Source organism: Ochlerotatus camptorhynchus, unplaced genomic scaffold (genome assembly GCF_037179485.1).
Source record: "Ochlerotatus camptorhynchus isolate MF236.1 unplaced genomic scaffold, CSIRO-AGI_Acam_v1.1 ptg000322l, whole genome shotgun sequence".
Lineage (NCBI taxonomy): Eukaryota > Metazoa > Arthropoda > Insecta > Diptera > Culicidae > Ochlerotatus > Ochlerotatus camptorhynchus.
Genome location: NW_027040810.1, coordinates 350,157 through 359,470, shown reverse-complemented (window position 1 = coordinate 359,470; position 9,314 = coordinate 350,157). Strand labels below are relative to the sequence as shown.

The 9,314-nt window shown below is 36.8% G+C and overlaps 1 protein-coding gene across 1 annotated transcript; it reads right to left on the bottom strand.

The window, feature by feature from the left end:
• Positions 1-362: 362 nt before the first annotated feature.
• Positions 363-8,931, bottom strand: LOC135707885 (uncharacterized). Its single transcript, XM_065229788.1, has 9 exons — positions 8,812-8,931; positions 5,835-6,133; positions 2,537-2,682; positions 1,717-1,807; positions 1,430-1,615; positions 1,205-1,366; positions 953-1,070; positions 770-888; positions 363-708 (listed from the first exon to the last, which is right to left on the bottom strand). Exons 1-9 carry the CDS (start codon positions 8,879-8,881, stop codon positions 424-426), a joined length of 1,476 nt encoding a protein of 491 aa, XP_065085860.1. The 5' UTR covers positions 8,882-8,931; the 3' UTR covers positions 363-423.
• Between the last annotated feature and the right edge of the window lie 383 nt (positions 8,932-9,314).

The window sequence follows — 9,314 nt, the reverse complement described above, 5'->3', positions numbered from 1 at the left end:
TAATTTATTTCACCGAGGACGTCAATTTTTTTTGCCGAGAATCCAACAGCTGAGATTTCGTTAAAAATGTCGGTAAAAGTTCAGTTTACCGAGAAATTAGCAACACATAAATTCAAACAACTGTCAAATTTTAACGATAATTTCGGTACGCGATTACCGATATATCCTGAATTAACATAGCCGAATTTCGGTAAAACGCTTTCCATTTTGCAGAATTGATCCGCAAAATCTTGTAATTAAAATTCTTGGGTTTTACCGAATTTCATTAAAAAAAAACATATTAGGAACTACCGTTTTTCTTACATTTTTTTTAAATAAAAGAAGTGTATTTCAGTTTTGGACATATCTTTTACTGTGCACATCTCATAAAACATCATCGTAAAACCAAAACGTATATACTTAAAAATATAAAAATCTTTAAAATCAATCTTCAAGGGATCTAACAAATTTTTCCCCTGTAGTGGAAATTGAGGAAGTGGAAAAAACAACAGCTTTGAAGAAAAGCAAAAATTGTTTGTCAGTCGGAGCACAAGTTGTTCCAAATACAATAAAGCACTGACACAGTATGCCAAATGCCTGAACAATGTTACTACCCACTGGAATGTTCACGTTGTTCCAGGAAATGAAACATTGTTCACCTGGTGTCATACTGGTCCCCCTGATGGCTAGTACAGGATTTTTAAAACTTTCCGGAAGCGGGTCGTCCAACTAGAAACGTTAAGAAATGATCTGTAATTTATTTTCTTTTAAATTTCCATTGCTAATTTACCTTAATCCATTGAAATAGTCCGATTAGAGGGTTTTCCTTCGATGCATCTTCGTTGCGCAAACGTTTCGATCCTCGAGTTGGATTTTTTATGCGAATAATTGCAAGCGCTCTCAAAAAATCTAAATACCAAAAATACAATATTGAATGAAAAAATACCATAAAATTGCATGTTGGTACACTTACCATCAGAGATTTCTTTGAACATGTATTTGTATGAATGAAGCACTTTATGCTGCCAGCATGCCCATTCTTCAGTGAAAACGACATTTCGGCTAGTCATCCGTTTGAAATCATATTCAATCTGAAATTTAAATATTCATATTATATTTAGTGGTAAAAGAAGCTGGTATTTGATAAAACGCTTAATAAAAAGAGCTTCGATAAAATTTTCATCTGAATCAAATTATATGCGAACAACATTTAAAAAAAACTTACTAGTTCTCCATGAAATGCAGTTGAAACAGGAAATTCTTCTAAGAAGGACATGAAATCATTATTAGAGCGATATTGACACCGAATTGCAAAAGTAGATTCCCATAACTGAATGATGCGATTTCTGTTTTCCGGTACGGGAACAATAAACTTGAGCTCCTCAATCTGTAAACAAGTCAGAAATTTTAATTAAACTAAACTAAGTGTGAAATTAATGCTTCAACAAACCATTGCAAAAAGATCAGTTTCAGATACACATGCATCTTCATGTTTCACGGATTGCTCTTTTTCCATTTTATGTGCATTCCTTTTGAACACCCGCCCTTCTGCTCGTTTAGCAAGATATTCCATATGATAATGTATCTTACCGGCATGCTTCCCATCGCCTCTGCCATTCAAATAGAACCATAGTGCCTAAAATAATTATTGTTCTATGAAATTGAACATGTTCATATATATATACCTATATATGTTAAATTGGCATAAATTGAGGGACATACTTAAATAATACTTACATGCGGTACAACTGAGACAGATGACGCCAAAACGGGATAGGACCGGACCAAAGATTTCGCTAGCATGTTTTTGTAGTAGGTAGAAGTGCGTCTAAAATAAAGGATTGGCAAATATAATATTCATTGTATTGTAAATTGAATTATCGCAATAGTTGTAATGTCTTAACGGTTCGTTGAAAGTGCAAGTTTGCATTTTTTTTTGTCTGTGCACTAAAACGTGTGCTTTTGCCACATTTTGAAAGTATACACAAAATTTGGTGATAATCCTATTAGTTCATAATGGAATATTCGATGGAATGCTATACGACACTTGATTTGCAATTTTGCCATTTGATTTGAAAACTGGAATACCCCTGTAAAGACAATCGATTTTTCATACAAAGCGTTGGAAGCGAGGTTGGAAGAAGTGCGCTGTATAGCGTATCCACAGACAAACAGACATAACACATTGAATATTTCTCACTGTAAAACATCGTCGCTAAAACATGACCGCCATCTGTTGAGTACACTGTGGTGGGCACTAAACTGAACAGATGGCGGTAGTGTGTAAACGTCAAACGCAAGGAAATCGACTATGCGCGCCACAGGTGTCGGTACTACCAACTACGATACGTTTAAATTGTCCGTTAAATGCTTGTTCGATGAACAAATTGCGAGAGTTATGTCTGTTTGTCTGTGGCGTATCATTTGTGATTGCTGCACACTACGTCCAGCAATATGTATAAAACGTATAGAAAAAAAATGTTGCCTATCGCTAATGGCCGTTCCAGTTTTCAACTGGCATGACAATATAATATACATTTGATTTAATCACACTCACACTCCATAGTTCAATTTAAGAAAATTGCATAGAAGATGTGTAATCCTCTTTATGGTTTTGTCGTTAGGTTTCTTGGCTTCACGTAGAGTTTCAATTAAATCATTTCCTTCTTCAGTCTTGGAAAAGATTATGTTGATATCAATTTCCTGAAAAAAATCAAAACAAATCCTTTTTAGAAAAACCCGAAGGAAACCGAAGGAATTACCTTCGTTACCCAACAAAAATTAATTCTCTCGTTGAACATTTCAAACGGTCCTATCTGCTTTGATCGATTCTCTTCATCGACTTTCTCTTTTCATATTCACTGCTATGCAAACATATTTCGTGCTAATTCTACCACACAGTTTGATAAAGGAGGTTCTTATCTAGCGTCCAAAACAGGGAAAGGTTTTGCAGCTGAGTTATTGACGAAAGAGAAAGTTGATAAAGAGAAACGATCAATGCAGATAGGACCTTTTGAAATGTTTATCTTAATGTAAACACGGTCTCCTACGCAATTGACGAGTGCCCGGATGGATTTGAGTTCACTCACTCGACAAAAAGTGACACAACAGCGGGGCCCTGTTTACTAGAAATGAACATATATGTATTCATTTTTAGTAAACAGGGCCCCGCTGTTGTGTCACTTTTTGTCGAGTGAGTGAACTCAAATCCATCCGTGCACTCGTCAATGCAGGGGTGGGATGTGGCTGTCAAATACTATTCAAGCTGAACATTACATTAGGTCCTAAGGCTGTGTTCCATTTGGCGAATTTTCACTTAAACTTGACAGATGGAAAATTTCCAAATTAACCTGCTATTCCAGCAGACTTATATCTGACAGACAAGGAATCAACTTTGACACACACCTTCTCGAAAATTGGCCGATCAACAACAGAGGGATTTTCGAACATTATAATTTAGTTTCGAAGTGTCAAATTTAAGTGAAAATTCGCCAAATGGAACACAGCCTAAGGCTGTGAACCATTTGCCAAGTTAAATTTAACTCGTGGTTAAAAGTGACATTTCGAAAGTTATTTTCTATGTTCGAAAATCCCCGTGCTGTCGATCGACCGGTTTTCGAGCCACGGTTGTCAAAATTTAACTTCTTGTCTGACAGAAATAACCATGCTCGGATAGCAGGGTTAATCGATAACTTTTCATCTGTCAAATTTTAACCAAAAGTTAAAATAATCCACCAAATGGTTCAGAGCCTAAGTAACATTGACAGATTCTCTTCGTCGACTTTTTTTTTGTATCCCCACGGCCATGTGAAGACATTCACAGGTATTTTCAGCACATAGATCGATAGAAGAAGCTTATAGCATCTAATAGGAAAAACACAACAAGAAACGGTTATGTGCTCAAGTTATTAACGAAAGATAAAGTCGATGAAGAGAATCGATCAATGTTACTTAGGACCTAATGCAATGTTCAGCTTGTATTCTTTTACTATTTTACGATCAGCACCAGGGTGGCCAGACCTACCGATTTATCGGTAGTCCTACCGATTTTCGGGGTGCCTACCGATTCACAGACGAAAGGTTCAAAACTACCGATTTTACACTTTTCCTACCGAGAATCACAGATTTTTAGAATATAATAAGAAAAATTGATTTCGACACGTTTAAAGCAGAAGAACTGAAGGACAGTGTATTGTTCTGGAGCAGAGACACCCCCCCCCCCCCCGCTCACAAAAGTTTCAAGTATCTGGAAAGCCTTCTTAAGTCGACCTACCGATAACTACCGATAAAAGTTTTGAGAAGCTACCGATAATGAAAAAAATAATCTGGCCACTCAGCACACCAAAAATTCAATTGCACCTTTGCTTACAAACATAAATGATGTTAACTGTTAGCGCCTTGCCTTTTTGGTGCTGCGCAAAATCGAATACGACATTACATCGGCATCAACTTTTCAAAAAGATGAACTTGCTGTTTTAAGTTGGTAAAGGAGATCAGATCAGATTCTGTGTGCTGAAAATACCTGGGAATGTCAGTAAAGACAAAGTCGATAAAGAAAATCTGTCAATGTTATTTAGGGGCTAATGCAATGTTCAGCTTGAATTGCTGCATCATCTGCAGAGATCTGCAGGTCCCAGTGAAAGTCAGGGTGGCCAGACCTACCGATTTATCGGTAGTCTTACCGATTTTCGGGATGCCTACCGATTCACAGACGAAAGGTTAAAAACTACCGATTTTTCACTTTTCCTACCGAGAATCACAGATTTTAAGAAATCTTGAAAAATGTTCAATACCTACAGTTGTGTTCAATATAATAGCAGCGCATGCCGATTTCAATAAAAAAAATGGTCATCTTTGACATGATGTAACTTAACAACACACTAAGATTATTTCACCGAAATCTGTGAAATTTTACCAAAATCTCAACAGCTGAACGTTCGGTAAACAGTTCGGTGATTTTTCACAGATTTCCTGTAATTTTTTACCGAACATCAGTGAAAAATTACAGGAAATCTGTGAAAAATCACCAAACTGTTTACCGAACGTTCAGCTGTTGAGATTTCGGTAAAATTTCACAGATTTCGGTAAAATAATCTAAATGTGTATGATCAATTGAGCTGAAACGTTGGCAAAATAACAAATTTTTGGAAGCACCTGTTGAAAAGTGAGATACTAGGTAACTTTTTTTTTAACTATTATATACACTTGTTAATTGAGTGGGGATTGTTAGAATGTTGAGTAATGTAAAATTTAAAAACTCAAAATTGAGCTGAAATGCAAATTATTAGTACTGCTATTATTTTGAACAATTTTTCCTAGTGTCTCACTTTCCGGCAGGTGCTTCCAAAAATTTGTTTTTTGTAATCGTAAAATTGAACATATTTGTAGTTCTGTGGTGAACGTTTCAGCCCAATTTATCTTAGGAGAACAAAGTTACAACTTTTCAAAGCTGATTATTTTGTATGGAAATCGGCATGCGCTGCTATTATATTGAACACAGGTGAATGTGTTGTTTTCCGTGTAGTCAGAAATAGAAATATTGATTTCGACACGTTTAAAGCAGAAGAACTGAAGGACAGTGTATTGTTCTGAAGCAGTGTCCCCCCCCCCCGCTCACAAAGGTTTCAAGTATCGGGAAAGCCTTCTTAAGACAGCCTACCGATAACTACCGACAAAAGTTTTGAGAAGCTACCGATAATGAAAAAAATAATCTGGCCACCCTGGTGAAAGTGCATTGTTTTGTTGATAAGTAAGTTGTAGAGTTCAAATGAAAGTATCACTTACTATATAGAATATCAATATATAGTGAAATGACCCAAGTTTAAACCCGAAAACAGTATAAGTGCTGGTCTTACCCGTTCCAAACTGATTCCGGTATAGGGATTCGGGTCGTCGTTTATTTCCAGATCTGGGTGCTCTTCCGTATTTGGTTGCTCGTCGCATTGCATTGCATTGACCTCTGTCGGATGTTCATCAGCGGCAGTAGCATCAGTATCGTCGTTCTCAAGGTACTCCTCTTCTATTATTTGCTCAGAGAGAACAGATTTTTGAATTTTCTGGATTATTTTGATAGCTTTCGTGTTCAATTCAAGGCGTTTGAAATCAGACTCATTAAGGGACATAAAAATTTCATGCTCATCGATTTCTTCGGCAACTGAAAAAAAGGAGAATGTATTAAAGCAACGTATCTCATAAAAATATATCTAAATTACTCAATAACGTTCAGTAATCCTGACAATAAAAGCGGCGCGATACGTATTTTGTTTGACTGTCGTATGGTGACCAGATAGCAAAAGTGGTATGCAGGAAAACTTCAACATCCTGAAGTAGCCTTTCTTCATTCAATTCTTCAACTTCATAGGCCTCATAGAAATCATTGTAATCAATTGTCTGGCAGATTTTCACAAGAAAATTAATCATGTTGTTTATAATGACAATTTCTTGAATAACTGCGAACGTTGAATACAACATGTTGTTGTGATTTTTAAGGGAAATGATCAAATTCGGCCGGAAATCGATACCGTTAATCGTAACATTCATAGGAATAAACACAAGATCCTCGCATTCCGCCAAGAAGTTGTTGCTAAGTGTCTTACTGCGATGAATAATTTTACCAGATTTGTAATGTACTTTTTCGGTAAATGGATTATCTATGATATCCAATGTCATGGTAAAACATTGTCGCTTTGCCAAACTTTTACAAATATTTTTGAAATTTCTACAATTGGCGGTCTGAGTTTTGCAAGGTTTGTTTTTTTGCTCAAACGATAAACAGTTGAACTGTTTCATACTTCCACTTTTTCTTATGCAATAGGGGTAATGCTCCATATGGTGACTTTTGTTTATTCGTTTTTGAAAATGGTCGTAAAAGGATTGTTGGAATTGTCTTATGTGTTCTTCAAGTTCCGCAAGCATATAGTCCGAAACGATGGGGGACATTAGAATTCTTACGATATTTATCAAATGTCCAATCAACGACATATACGGGCAATCCACTGGAACTTTGTGCCCGAACAGAAAAGGAAATGAACGTAGTAGTAAGACATTCTGTGATGAAGTCTGCTTTATTTTACATGCGTTAGATTTGCTCAGCATCTCTTCCGTAAAATTTGACGATGGTTTATTTTTCCTATCAACATATCCGTAGGCAAATGTGTTGACTCGATAGTTAATATATGAAATATCAAGATCGAATTCTTTGTTTTTCAAATAACGATTCAGAACCAGCTGCAAGGTCAACGGAACAATACCTTCGGCCATGTCATGCATTACATCAAGTACGTAATTTTCGCAGACATGGAAATTGTTTAATTCATTTAATATGCACCCTTGAGGATGCAATCCACATTCCGTTGATGTAATTTCGCCTGATTGCAGTTGTTGCATCTTGGTTTCATACCAAGCCTTGGTTCTAATCGGATGTTGGGCATGTGGATCTTCCTTGAACATTGGCCTTGAAATGGTACAAATCCTGCAGAAAAAATTGGCTCCCGGTCCCAGTAAATTGAACACATCGTGTACTGCTAAGGTGTCACCAACAAACGCCGCCAGTGATGCTCTAAGGACGAACGATTCAGAGCCATAGTACACAGTAACACCAGTTTCCAGCTTTTTCATGTCTGATACCAATGGTTGCAATATTTTATTATAACCATGCTTTTTAGCATCGACCGAGGTACAATATATTAACGGGAAAATACTCTTGGGAGAACTGTTAAACTTGTCAGGGAAGTTCTGGATTTTGAAAGAAAAGCATGATACTTTGTTAATACCGGCTCTACTGCTCAACGCATTTCCTAGTTCCACATCATCCTGGTATATACTCAATCGGATAACGTTGGGGTGCTTGTGAAAAAAAATACTGTCTTGATAGGCTTCTCCAGTACAAAAAGAGCTGTATTCTTTCGTTGTGCCAATCGATTTCAGCTCATTTTCAGATTCCTCCAAAAGTTTTCGATTCGACGGGTTTCTAAAGATCAGTTTGATCGTTTCGATAACGGGAATATAGGAAAATGTTTCAGGCACTCGAATTTTTTGATGCTTTCCTTGCACATGACGGACATCTTCGCGATAGGATAACATTTTTTCCGTTGGCTCGGGAACTGAAACTGCAATTTTCTTCAAAAATTTAGTTCTTTTGGGGAACGTCGTGACTTCTGAGAAAATACCAGAAAAATTAAACTCGTTCAAAAAGTCTACCGTATTTTTTTCGATTATGTCAATACCGTTATCTTGTAGGAAAGTCATAGTTAAAATTCGTAGACGTTGTGACATCATTTCAACCAGATTGTCACAAAGATCAATGATTTCTACAGATTTGGATTGTGGAAGCCCTACGTCTCCTACAAGTCGGCAAATCCCCACTCCAGCGGCTTTCTTAATTTCCTCCAGAGTAATAGGTGTTTGGTTGAGGTTTTGATTCCTGGTTCGTCTAAATGGAACGTATTCGGCAGTCGCTTCCTCTGCCAAGAAACTTCGCTCAGGTTGCTCCGAAAGAGAGCTTAACCTCACTTTTTTTATTGGAGGGATATTAGAAAGGATCTCAAAATTTGGAGTGACATCCATTGAAGGTCTAGCTCCACCAGATAATGATGGATGCTCATGTAAAATATGCCGCTTCAGAGAAGTAAAATGAGCATATGTCATTTTGCACATCGAAAAAGTGCAATTGAATGTAATAAAAGCTGCATTAAAATGGTTTTCTTTCATGTGCACATTGACATGGCGTTGTAGGCCATCGACGTATCCCGGTACAAGCTGCTTACAAAAAAAGCAGAGTATCGCATCTGCCAATTCCATATAACTCTAAAAAAGAAATAAGTTAATACTTACGAAGAATTTGTTTTAGTTTACTCCTCACTGGCTCTGCTTCAGCCTCGATTTGAAGCATAATATCTTCCATTCTCACAAAATGTCGCGACTATTTCCTGACTAGCAGAAGCACAACGCAAACGCACGCTTTCACGTCACTAGAGAAACTGAAAAATGGCGGACACCACTTTAGATTGTTTTCCTGGAAAAGGAAGTACAATTGCTGAAGCTCAGCGAATTCTTTAACCAATATCGGTAGTTGCTTATTTTTTCGACTCTCTCAGCAATTTAAATTGCCGAAAGTCAGTAAACTGTTTTTGGTACCGAAATAACGACAATAATTGTTAACGAAAATCAGTAAAAACAACTATTGTAACGATAATTTGGTAAAAATCACGCTTTACGGGAGGTTTTCGGTACCACGATTTACCGAGATAAAAATTTAAGTTTAAGTGTGTAATGCTGTGAAAATTAGTACATTTACCCTTAAAGAATTTACACTGTTTTACGTTTGGAGGTTCAAC